Here is a 13,003-nt window from a genome sequence, read left to right as displayed (position 1 = left end):
ATGCCCGACGCTTGCTACAAAACCTACAAAGCAACAATCCCAGTTGGTTGCTTCAACTGCTGTTTCACCATTGTGAAGTGTTGTTTCACCATTTCCACTCTTCCTGCGTGTAATGGGGAATAATGAATTACGTCAGATAGTTCCGTGTTCCTGTTAAGCCCAGACTTTATGTTTTACTTGACATGTTTCTCGCTCGTCGGACGGACGCTTGACTTGAATGAGCGACTCTGTGACAGAAATGCTGTGCTGCTGTGCCAGTGTGAACGCAGCATTAGTCTCCATACAGTCTGTCAAATGACAGACATGTGCTCAATTCACACTGTGTCGTACAACGGAGTCAGGTGCAGAAGACGGCTAATTAGGTTTTATATGTACAGTAGTATTATAAAGAAAGTGGTCTACGTCCTTACATTCACAGATCTTACCAATTATACTAATTAAGGCTCTGTTCCAATCGCGTATACCAGTATACAATCAGTGTTTTGTTTTGTTGTGCCGAACGCTCAAAATGATTTACAATTCTGTCCCTATATCGGGACATAACTCGGACGGTTTGCTGAAGGCACAGACTTTGTGTTTGCAACGTTCTGTGTTTCCACTTTCCAGTGTTGGCTCACTGGAAACACTCTGCTACACCAGTGGGTCTCAAAATGTGGTCCAGGGACATTCATGCTTCCTTGAGGGGGTTTCAAATGGCCCCTTGAGTGTAACTCAGAGTTATGGGGGTCCTTGAAATTAAAAGGTTTGAGAAACACTGTGCTATACACTAAATGGAACCGAGCCTGAATTAAGGAAGTATGGAAGAGGCCCAATTTCTTTCCAATATGGCTGCTGTACATAGAACCTATTTACAAGCTCACAACGCATCCCCTGAACTGAAGCAGTCATATATACATATATATAAGTATAAATCAGGCTTCATGGTGTATTCACATATTAAAACATCATAAATACTGTTAATATTAATTGTTTCTAAATGACAGTGTAAGCCCAGTGTGAATAATAATATCTACCTCCACTGAACAGTCCAGGGTTTTTAATCTTTAACTATAGAAGCTGGAGGTTTTATACAAAGCGCGCACACACACACACACACACACACACACACACACACACACACACACACACACACACACACACACACACACACACACACACACACACACACACACACTCACGCGAGTGTACACATGCACACCACACGCACAAAACCATCAGGAAAAAACATACAGTAGCATTATTTACTAAATCTTCACTAAAGGCCAGGAAGTAAACCCACAGGTTTGTTCATGGGTCAGTTTGGGAATCAACCCTATGGTGCTGATAAAATCCATATAAAGGACAGTACAATCTGCACTCTCTGTATAAGTGTTATGAGTCTTTTTTTAAATAATGGTTAAGATCTGCAGCAGCAGTCCAAATAGACGTGTTTCGGCGCGCAGGCCTTCGTCAGTGCTAGTCTGATAAAATCCACTCAGACACACACATAAAGGAAGTCACAGTACTGGTGGTGGTGGCGGTTGGTGGTGGTGGCGGTTGGTGGTGGTTGGTGGATGGAGTCCTGACTGAGGTCCCAGGATATGTAACTACACTGTAAACTACTCGTCCTACTGTTAGTTGCTGTAAGTGATATTTCTGAAAAATTCCAAATATTGTCAAAAGTATTCTGAGACACCCGTCATGGGGTGTCTCATGGCACCCATGGAACCCATTTTAAGAACCACTGCATTTAATAGAGAATCAGCCCAGGTTACAAGGTGTGGGGATAAAGCAAGTGAGGCGAGGTTGCGATGGTTTTTAACAATGTGAAAATAAGGGATGAGGGGTGCATTGGGGGAAGGATGCTGAAGATGGAGCTGCCAGGTAAGAGGAGAAGAGGAAGGCCAAAGAGGAGGTTTATGGATGCAGTGAGAGACGACATGCAGGTGGCTGGAGCCACCGAGGAAGACGAAGAAGCTAGAGACACTGGGAGAGGAGGCCCTGTGTTACTGAACAAACATTCTATAGTCTATAGGAGAGGAGGCCCTGTGTTACTGAACAAACATTCTATATTCTATAGTCTATAGGAGAGGAGGCCCTGTGTTACTGAACAAACATTCTATATTCTATAGTCTATAGGAGAGGAGGCCCTGTGTTACTGAACAAACATTCTATAGTCTATAGGAGAGGAGGCCCTGTGTTACTGAACAAACATTCTCTAGTCTATAGATAGCAATGGTTACTATCAGAATATAGAGCTTTAACATTTTAGACAATTTCGTTTTATTTATTTTTTTGTACAGAAACATGACTTACAGCACTCTAAAGGAACAGTACGTACAGCATTTGCGGGTGGTTCTCAACTCCCCCCCCCCCCCCCCCCCCCCCCCCCCCACTGCCCTAACACCACCCGGTCCTTGGGGAGGCCCCCAGGAGGTCCCCAGCCTGAGTAGTTCAAATAGCATCACAATCATTTTAACATTTTATACTTTGGCTATTCAAAAGTAGCAGCTATACAAGCTCATGAGCTTGTAGATCTGCAATTTTTCTAAAATCTTTGAAAATTGAGATTTGTGTTTTACTCAAATCTTTCCTTCTGGGGGTCCCTGGGACAACATATTTTCAGATGGGGGTCCGTGGCCAAATATATATCAATTTGGGGGTCTTTGACATGAAAAGGTTTGAGAACCAGTGACACCACTGGTTCTCAAATCTTTTACAAGAAGGGGGAAGGGGCAGGCGGTCACACGTCGGTGCTGATGGCTCGGGTGTTGGCGTAGAAGTGTGGTTGTGGCTGCTGCTCGCGGTGGCGGCTGCGGTGGTGGGAGGAGCCGGGGCGCTTCTCCCTCAGCAGGGTGGAGGCGGGCAGCGGGGGCAGGGCCAGGGCGGGGTTTTCATAGTGCATTGTGGGTACGTAGCCGCGCTCCACCACACTGCCGTTGCGCACCGCGGGGTCAAAGAGGTCACTGTCGCTGCTGTAGCGGATGTAGAAGGGAGAGTCGCTGGGAGAGCACGTGGGGCAGTAGCCGCGGCGACCGCCGCCACCGGCCGACACCGAGGGGTCCGAGGACGAGGTGGGGTCTGACGGGGGCGGGGACAGGGAGAGGGGCGGAGCCTCCAGACCAGGCACGCTGCAGGAGTTACAGGCCAGGTGAGGAGGAGAGGCGGAGCCTGCAGAGTCCGATCCATTCTTCTTACAGCAGTAGTACTGAGAGGGAGAGAGAGAATGAGAGAGAGAGAGAGAGAGAGAGAGAGAGAGAGAGAGAGAGAGAGAGATATGGACAAGGTAAAGAGTGAAAGAGACACCAGGCAGACACAGACAGACAGACAGACAGACAGACAGACAGACAGACAGACAGACAGACAGACAGACAGACAGACAGACAGACAGACAGACAGACAGACAGACAGACAGACAGACAGACAGACAGACAGACAGACAGACAAAGGACGGAGGTATGACAACAGAGAGACTGAACATAACATTTACACACACACACACACACACACACACACACACACACACACACACACACACACACACACACACACACACACACACACACAGTGTCACACACACACAGTGTCACGCACACTAACCTGAAGGCGACAGTAGCACAGTATAGAGATGATACACAGTAGAATTACTGTGGCCAGAATTCCTCCCGTTATGACAACAGTTCCAGCTGTCATCCGACCTGCTCTCCATCAAACTCTGACACACAGGAAGTGACATCATCATCATCACACCAAATTCCAATACCCAAAATCTCGGCCACTCGCTCACTCACACTCGACCACTCCAGCATGCATGGCGGTGTTATGGTGAAAATGGTGACTTACCGAAATATGTGACCATCTTGTGGACTTCACACAACTCGGAAGTCTTAAAATATGTGGCCTAAATACCTGTTAGGTTGAACTCTGCTAATAAACAAACTGCAACCATGAAACGATTTACATTCGGACCATGACATTATGTGATTGTCTACACGATCACATATTTCAGCAGGTCACCACTTTCACTGTAACACCACCATGCTGGAGTGACCGAATGTGAGTGAGCGAGTGGCCAAGATTTTGGGTATTGGAATTTGGCTCTGGCGTCACTCCGTTGACCCCAGGGTCAAAGGCCAAAGTGCCAGCGCTCGCCCAGCAGTCTGCCGTCATCCAGGCGGAGGCGTGCACACTTCTCGCCCTCAAGGCGTCTTACTGGTATGAATTATTATTATTTCAAAACATTTTCAAAAACACACAAATGTTCATGAATTGAAAACAACATGCAATGAATGTTTTCAGTAATTTAATTAAGAAATAAAAAAAATATAAAAGAAATGTAAAAAGTAAAAAATCACACCTGTGTGAAGTGAGGGGCGCTAATATATTAACGTCTAACTCATGTTGATTAGGTGATGTTTACGACACATTATGACGTACATTTTCCCTTCATTTTCAATGCGTTTACTAAACAAACTTTGAACTAAAGACAAACATTAAACCTGTGTATAGGAGGGGCTAGCGCCCCTCAAAAATTAGAAAACAAAATGTTTAAGAAGTACTAAAAATAGCCGATGTGCGATGCGCTGTGAGCTTGTTGTAGATATATGCCCAATTCGCCAGTAGTGCGGCTGGGGAGTGGAACGATAGGGCCTCTTATGTTCACAGTACATGTATAATAGTAGCATTATTTTGTTCTGCTTGTACATATAGTACATACATTGTTGCAAGTTATAAAAGTTATAATAATAGTAAGAAGGGGAGGAAAAAAGGCAGACAGACAGGTCTTGTGACTTACATCAGAGGAGTGTTGGAGGACAGGGGAGGGAAAACAGAGGTCAGTCAGAGGTCAGGTGGATGGATGGACAGACACCTGGACACCTGTAAGACACAATGTACCGTTTTGTGAGACAGACAGACAGACAGACAGACAGACAGACAGACAGACAGACAGACACTGTGCTGTCTGGACACCTGCAATTGATCATATGCAGACCGCGTCCATCCTGCCAGGTGTTAACTGGTGGTAACTAGGTGCAATTTCCCATTGACAGCCCATACAACGTCCTATATATCTGATTGTATTAAACAATGTCAAACTCACCAACATTGCAGCTGTATGAAAAGCTTGAATTAGTTAAGTGTTTGTTTCATAAAAATCCACTGTAGAAATGTTACATGAACAAATTCCTTGCAGATAATTATGTGTCAGAGTTTGGAAGCGCTCGTTATCAGAAAAGCAACGTCCTGCTGCCTCCTGCATTATGTGAAAATTCAGAACAGTTGGTACGCAGGGCTGTTGAGTGATATCAAACGAGCACTTCCAAACTCTAACACTACGGTGGATTTTTATGAAACAAACACTTTAATAATTCTAGCTTTTCGTACAGCTGCAATGTTGGTGAGTTTGACGTTGTTGAATACAATCAGACAGGACTTTTCTGTTTGGATGTATGGGCTGTCAATGGGAAATTGCATCTACAGTATAGTTACCACCTTGCTGGCAAGATGGACAGACACGGTCTGCATATGGTCAGTAAAACTGCAGCGTCAGTGTCTGACCAGAAGATGGCATCAAAATATTCCATTAGAATCACATACACATGCATTAGGTTTAATTTAAAGCATAAAACAACCATTTCTCTTAAGAAAATTATCCTCACAATGTCCTTCTCTGAAATTCTGCTATAGTTGTGGGGACATATGGTTCTCACAAGTATAGTAACACGCACGCACGCACGCACGCACACGCACAGATTTAGAGGCTGCCCTGTGCCTCGGGCTCCAACACACATCTGATCTGTAATCAGCCGGATGGACAGGGAGAGAGGAGGGACTGCAGGATGAGGACCATCCACATAACTGTTAAATCAATTTATAGAGAAAGATTCTATAGAGGATGGATGGATGGATGGATGGATGGATGGATGGATGGATGGATGGACGGATGGATGGGAAATAAAAGGCTACTCAGTTGTACATTGTGCTTCACTCGGAAAATGGATTACATAAAACAAACAAACACACACACACACACACACACACACACACACACACACACACACACACACACACACACACACACACACACACACACACACACACACACACACACACACACACACACACACACACACACACACACACACACACACACAGTCAATTTCATCGTGTCAGTTATTATGGCTCGCTGCCCGCTACTGGCCTGTGATTTATAGTGTGTGTGTGTGTGTGTGTGTGTGTGTGTGTGTGTGTGCGTGCGTGCGTGCGTGCGTGCGTGCGTGCGTGCGTGCGTGCGTGCGTGCGAGTGTGAATTCTAATGTGTACATCATAATGTAGGTATGTGTGGACAGACAGACAGACAGACAGACAGACAGACAGACAGACAGACAGACAGACAGACAGACAGACAGACAGACGGTACTGTAGCCTGTTATGTAAACAGAGTGATGCAGTGGTTTAGCGTGGCATGGCCAGACTAATATCACTGGATTAAGTTTTTCTGTGGTTTCCAGGCCTGTGGTTAACTCCTGGGTCCAGATTAGAGACTGCATGGACACTGATAACACACACTCACTCTCTGGCATGCGCATGCATGCACGCACGCGACACGCATGGCTTTGACCTCAATACAATACAAATCCAAATAAATACCTATTACAACTATAGAACTATTACAAATTGAAAATCACCCCCGTGGTGCAACTCCGAGTGGGAGTCCGGAACTTCCAGACGGGAACAGGGAACGCGCCCACGGTGCTGGCACGGTTCCGGCAAGCTGCTCCGCGTCCGAAACGGTTGAGAAATGACAAGAGTTACCATGTGGGGGTCGCCGGGGGTCGCCGGAACATCCAGACCCCCAGGAACACGCCCAGGGGACCGGGGCGGATCCGGGGAGCCGCCCTGCGTCTGTCCGTTGAGAAATTACAGAGTTACCATGTGGGGGTCCCCAGGGGGTCCCTCTACTGTACTGTACTGTACTGTCACACCCGAAATCACGTAATGGCTGCTAAAAACTCAGCTTCCCATCATGCACCTGTGATCAGTGTGAAGTACAAACAGCGCCACTTTGTCACCTGTTGGTACTCTAAACATATACATATAGACATACAAAGGGACACACATTGCTGTTCCTTGGAGTGGCTGCACCACTCAAACATAAACCACCAGGCTAGACAAAGATGGTGCCTATGCACCATGAACATTCATTTGGATCATTCTCTCACCTATGTTGTCAGGAGATTGTCACTAAATGACAACAGCTGGTCCCCCAGCCTTAACCACTTATATTTAAGACTTAAACCAGAAACTAACAGACATAGGTGATATTGTAAGCTTTGCAGGAGAATTGTACTGCTGAAGGACTCTCAAACCACCACCAAAGGACATTGGCATGTACTGTAATGTTTCCTCATTTTAGAATGTGCCTGTCTGTGCTTGCTGTGACAATATCATATAATGGAATAACGTACACTTTAATAATATCACAATTTGAGTCATATTCATAACGCTAACTAACAAAGTGGGGTCTGGGGACCCCCAGGGGTTCTAGGGGGTCCCTAGCAAAAGTAGTTAACATATAGCATCACAATCATCTACTTTATATGTTGGCTATTCAGAAATAGCAGATCTACGCACAATATAAAAAATGAAAACATAACTCTTCTCTTCTGGGGGTCCAACACATTTTCAAATGGGGGTCCGCGGCCGAATGCATATCAATTTGTTGTTGTATATTAATACATTTGAGAACCACTGCGCCATGGAGCACAGAGCACGGAGAATGGAGATGAGAGCCATGGAAAACAGACTGCAACTTTGGATTGTAATTATGGATTGAACATTCACGCATCACGGGGGGCGCGTACCACCTGCTGTAGGTTGTGACGCGTGACACACGTGCCAGCTGTGCATTTACTGCATGTCACTCCCCTTCTCTCTCCCTGTGTCCTATTCAATTCAATTCAATTCAATTCAATTCAATTCAATTCAATTCAATTCAATTCAATTCAATTCAATTCAATTCAATTCAATTCAATTCAATTCAATTCAATTCAATTGGCTTTATTGGCATGAGCAAACATACGTTAACATTGCCAAAGCAAAAGTACAATCAAAACAAAATAATGTATGTACATTTGAAAGGGAATATAAATGATGTGTAGCTACTGTACACAGAGCGGTTATATTGCAACTGAGGGAAACCTAACCTACAAAACCATAAGAATTGTGCATTTGCTGTAAGAAATATAGTTGGCCTATATGTCCACATAGGAAAGGTTCGCTTGGAGTAAGCTTTTGCAAGGTTGTGCACAAATAGCAGTTGATTTTCAAAGTGTTGTACAGTATGTACAGTGTTATATATATTATATTATATATATTAAAGGCCTATTAAAAAAAACGTAATAATTCACTCATCACTCGCCCAGTTTTTTCCAATCCATCAACAGAATCTTATTATACGATTTTGTTGATTTATAAAGTCAGCCCCACTGTCACTCTAAGCTATGGGATGTACAGTATGTTGCCGACTCTGGAGAGGCTATGGAGTGGAACTAGCCAATCAGGCGCAGGTTGTCGATATGGGCAGGCTGAGTATAGGATGTACTTCTAGAAAGACAATCAGAGTGTAATTCCACACCAGTGTTATATGTCCTTAGAGACACAAACACACACGCACACACACACGCACACGCACACGCACACGCACACGCACACGCGCACACGCACACGCACACGCACGCGCACACACACGCGACAAGTGCCCACGCGACAAGTGCCCACACGACAAGTGCGCACGCACGCACGCACGCACGCACGCACGCACGCACGCACGCACACACACACACACACACACAGAAACAGAGCGACAGAGACACAGCAAGACACAATGCATTATGCATTTATGTGTGTATTCCTGCCACAACATAAACAGAGAGACACAGTTAACAGTTAGTTCAAGACCACATATGACAACATGCCAGCATGACACACGGATTAAAGCAAAATAAAATGTCACTAATGAAAAATAATTGTAGTCCTATTATGTGAAACAGTGTGAAAGAAGCCCCCATTGTTTCCTATAAACAAATAACACAATGTGTAAAATGATGACATTTTAGTAACATTGTTCCTGTTCTGGTGAAGAAATCACAGATTGAGGCTTTAATCAGTGTTTTTATGAAATCTCCTGGATGGACCATTAGGGTTCATGGACGATGCTTCTGAACATATAAGTTTGACTACTTCAAAAGCTCTAATCTCTAAAACAATAACAAGAACATTGTAAATGTTTCGATGCACAACATGCTTTCATAGAAGACATGCTGTTAGTAGTTATAGTTAGCTACTATATGGATGAATGAATTGAATTCAAAAGACTGGAACTTTAATTTTATTTTGTATAATTGTGGAGAAAAGTGTTTGGCGGGTTGCGAACCCCAGGTTGCGAACCCCAGGTTGAGAACCCCAGGTTGAGAACCCCATGTTGAGAACCCCAGGTTGAGAACCCCATGTTGTGAACCCCAGGTTGAGAACCCCAGGTTGAGAACCCCAGGTTAAGAACCCCAGGTTAAGAACCCCAGGTTGCGAACCCCAGGTTGAGAACCCCAGGTTGAGAACCCCATGTTGTGAACCCCAGGTTGAGAACCCCAGGTTAAGAACCCCATGTCCGAACACAGCGTCCGACATAAAACCACTCCTATTTAGGCTTTCTGTTCAAGAAGAGTACGTTACTACAAAAGCAGGTGTTACATAAAGGTACATATCTCGAGAATGGAAGATGGTAAAATCACTTTTTTTTTTAGAGTGGACGAGTTACGCTTTCTTTTGAGGAATGCTGTGTGATTCTCGCTATAAGAGAACATTTACTGTCGGCCTAGGAAAAGTTTGTTCGTCCAATGCTATCATCGTAGCAGTCAGGGCCATGCAGTTAATCAGAATCGTTAGCACGCTTTGTGTTAAGCATAAAAGCAGAAATGATCCCATAGTGATATTTGTGGTGAAAGAAGCGCTGGTGTCTTTATTTAGTAACGAACGTTCCTCCCAACCGGCCGCTCTCAATCATAACATTACGTTACATCACATTGGGTGTATCTAAAGAATTATGTTACCTGCTTCCTGTTAAATGTTTCCTGGTCATGTGACCTGAGTAACCAATACCATGACAGCAGCGTGTGTGGCAGCCGATCAGGACCAGGTCCTCAGTATGACTCATGAATGACTAGGTCTTCTACAGCCAATCAGGACCAGGTCCTCAGTATGACTCATGAATGACTAGGTCTTGTACATTTCATGAGCATTCACTGGTCAGGTTTAACCTGACAAAAACACCTAGTCCAATCAGACCATGACGCTCGCGTCACCTAGTCCAATCACACCATGACACTCACATCACCTAGTCCAATCACACCATGACACTCACGTCTTCTAGTCCAATCACACCATGACACTCACATCACCTAGTCCAATCACACCATGACACTCACGTCTTCTAGTCCAATCAGACCATGACACTCACGTCACCTAGTCCAATCAGACCATGACGCTCGCGCGCGGCTGCAACTTGTTGCTTCGGCAAAAAAAATAAAAATAAATGCCATCTCTTTGCAGAGCCTCATTTCCATCCACCAGCTGTTTAGAACCAGGAAGTGAGACACCTGGTCTAGGGACTTTCTGTTTAAAACCAGGAAGAGAGACACCTGGTCTAGGAGCTTTAGGTCTAGGGACTTTCTTGCCGCCTCTTGACGGGGAGGTGAATGGAGTCAGACTTTTTCACGTCTGGTTTATGATGTAATTAATGCCTTCCAAGTCTATGGACTTTAATGTTTGTTTAGGGCAGTGAACGACAACGTAACGGACGTGAGAACATCAACATTCCCCCAGACATATGGGCGCCCCTCACTTCACCAGAGTGTGATCTTTTTTTCTTCAAATTAAACCAAAACATATATTTTTTAACCGTGTTCAGCAACACTTTAGATGTTTGTTTAGACTAGAGGACTATGTTATTATTTCAGCTGCTGTTGCTAGTCATGGCTGCCAGTTCCCACCTGATGTTGTGTGGGAGTCCAGACTGCTCCAGACCGTACTGAATAACTGCTAGCTTACATAATGTCTTGAGGCTAGGACTGAAGTCTAAGACATACAGGTCACCAGAGGATGTGTATCTGTATGTTCCATCCACTAGGATCCGTTTGATTCCTCCAAAGAGGATGATACGATCTCCCATCATGCAACAGCACATCCTATATGTCGGAGGCGGGCCTTTCCTCTTGAGCTCAACCTTCTTCCAGGAGAAGGTCTCTGGACTGAATCTCCACACCTTGAAGGTGTGTTTGAAGTTGAAGTTCCAGCCACCAGATATGTACAGCTCTCCATTGTAGGTAAAGGCTGAATGAGCATCCACGTCCTTCTGGAAGTAGCTGGGGAGAAGGTTTGTTTAGCCAATGGTTGGTCTCTGTGTCAAACACTCTGATGGTGTTGTAGTAATGACCCCTCCCCAAGCCCCCAAATACAAACATCTTCGTCCCGATGATGGTAGCAGAGTGACAGTCTGTATAAGGAGGTGGAGTTCCTCTGGTGTTAATGAAAGTCCAGACCATTTTGGTGGTGTCCAACTTGTAGATGTCATTAGTGTCTCCACACAGGGTGTATCCTCCATGAATAAACATGACCTTCCCCAAAACACAGGCTGAGTGGTTCTCCCTCTTCTCTGGAACAGTCCCAGAAACCTGTGGTTTGGACCATCTGTGGGCGTCGACATCAAATGCATAAAGAACATTGCAGTAAGGCTTCCCTCCCCAGAGGAAGACAGTACATTCTATCAGAACAGCTGTGTGGCCCCGGCGCCTGGAGGGAACCTCAAGGTGAGGTTCTCCTGTTCCAGGTGAATCTGGGGTCAACTTCTTCCAGCATAAAGTCACTGTAATGAAGACGTTAACTTCAATGTGATCTCTTTCCCTCTGGTTTCTGTCTCCTCCAAAGCAGTAGATCTCATGTCCGACCACCACAGCAGCCTGGTCCTTCCTATGTTCTCCTTCCAGATGTATCGTCCAGTGAAACATTTCACACAGCAGCTCCACCGTCAATGAGTTGACAACTATAGTTTACAGATGAACTTGTTAGGATGAAGGAAGCTCTGTTTCCTCGTTGCAAGTCTCTAACTGATGTTTAGAGTATCGCACAAGGCTTTATAAAGAACAATTACACGGTTGTGATGTCATTGCATGATTGCGTCATATTGTAGGATAGCTAATGACGCTGCGAACCCCAGGTTGCGAACCCCAGGTTGAGAACCCCAGAGAACCCCAGGTTGAGAACCCCAGGTTGAGAACCCCAGAGAACCCCAGGTTAAGAACCCCAGGTTGAGAACCCCAGGTTAAGAACCCCAGGTTGAGAACCCCAGGTTGAGAACCCCAGGTTAAGAACCCCAGGTTGAGAACCCCAGGTTGAGAACCCCAGGTTAAGAACCCCATGTTGAGAACCCCAGGTTGAGAACCCCAGGTTAAGAACCCCAGGTTGAGAACCCCAGGTTGAGAACCCCATGGTTGAGAACCCCAGGTTGAGAACCCCAGGTTGAGAACCCCAGCCTTCGAGTTACATATAAACGAAATGGTTGGAACCAGGTCGCGAAGCACAGCATAGCAACTTGTCAACTTATTTTGGCCCGCGATTCCTTCACTCCTTGCTGAACAAGCTAATGTTAATAAAGTTACTTTCACGTATAATGAGAAAGAAGTTAATTTGTACAGTTCAACCTCACGACCAAATGCTATTAAACTCAGCAAGGATATGTATTATAAAAGCTCTTTCTACTGATGAATTGCACACTGCACCTTTGCAGAGGTAAAATTAAAATCAGATAATTCAGAGCTTTATTGAATACTGGGGTGATTGATTCCCTCGGAACGCTCCACTGTCCCACTACATCAGATTTGGAAATCAAATGGAATATGGACATAGACACAGATTTCATGGGACCAGAGTTTTGCCTTTATTTACTGAGGGTTAATCGGCCGTTTTTGGA

The 13,003-nt window shown here is 45.1% G+C and overlaps 1 protein-coding gene across 1 annotated transcript in view; it reads right to left on the bottom strand.

Annotated features, from left to right (window-relative positions):
• Positions 1–2,722: 2,722 nt before the first annotated feature.
• LOC306926195 (protein FAM163A-like) overlaps positions 2,723–13,003 on the bottom strand; it is a gene marked incomplete at its 3' end in the record, with an annotated part of 24,636 nt that continues 14,355 nt past the window's right edge. The window contains exons 2-4 of the mRNA XM_079505458.1: positions 4,775–4,857; positions 3,580–3,694; positions 2,723–3,187 (exon numbers count right to left, since the gene is read on the bottom strand). Of these exons, the coding sequence (XP_079361584.1) occupies positions 2,723–3,187; positions 3,580–3,672 (558 nt within the window). The 5' untranslated portion in view covers positions 3,673–3,694; positions 4,775–4,857. The remainder of the gene's footprint in view (positions 3,188–3,579; positions 3,695–4,774; positions 4,858–13,003) is intronic.

Source organism: Electrona antarctica, assembly GCF_951216825.1.
Source record: "Electrona antarctica genome assembly, chromosome: 7".
Lineage (NCBI taxonomy): Eukaryota > Metazoa > Chordata > Actinopteri > Myctophiformes > Myctophidae > Electrona > Electrona antarctica.
Note: the sequence above shows the minus strand (reverse complement) of the source record. Positions and strands in the feature narration are given on the sequence as shown.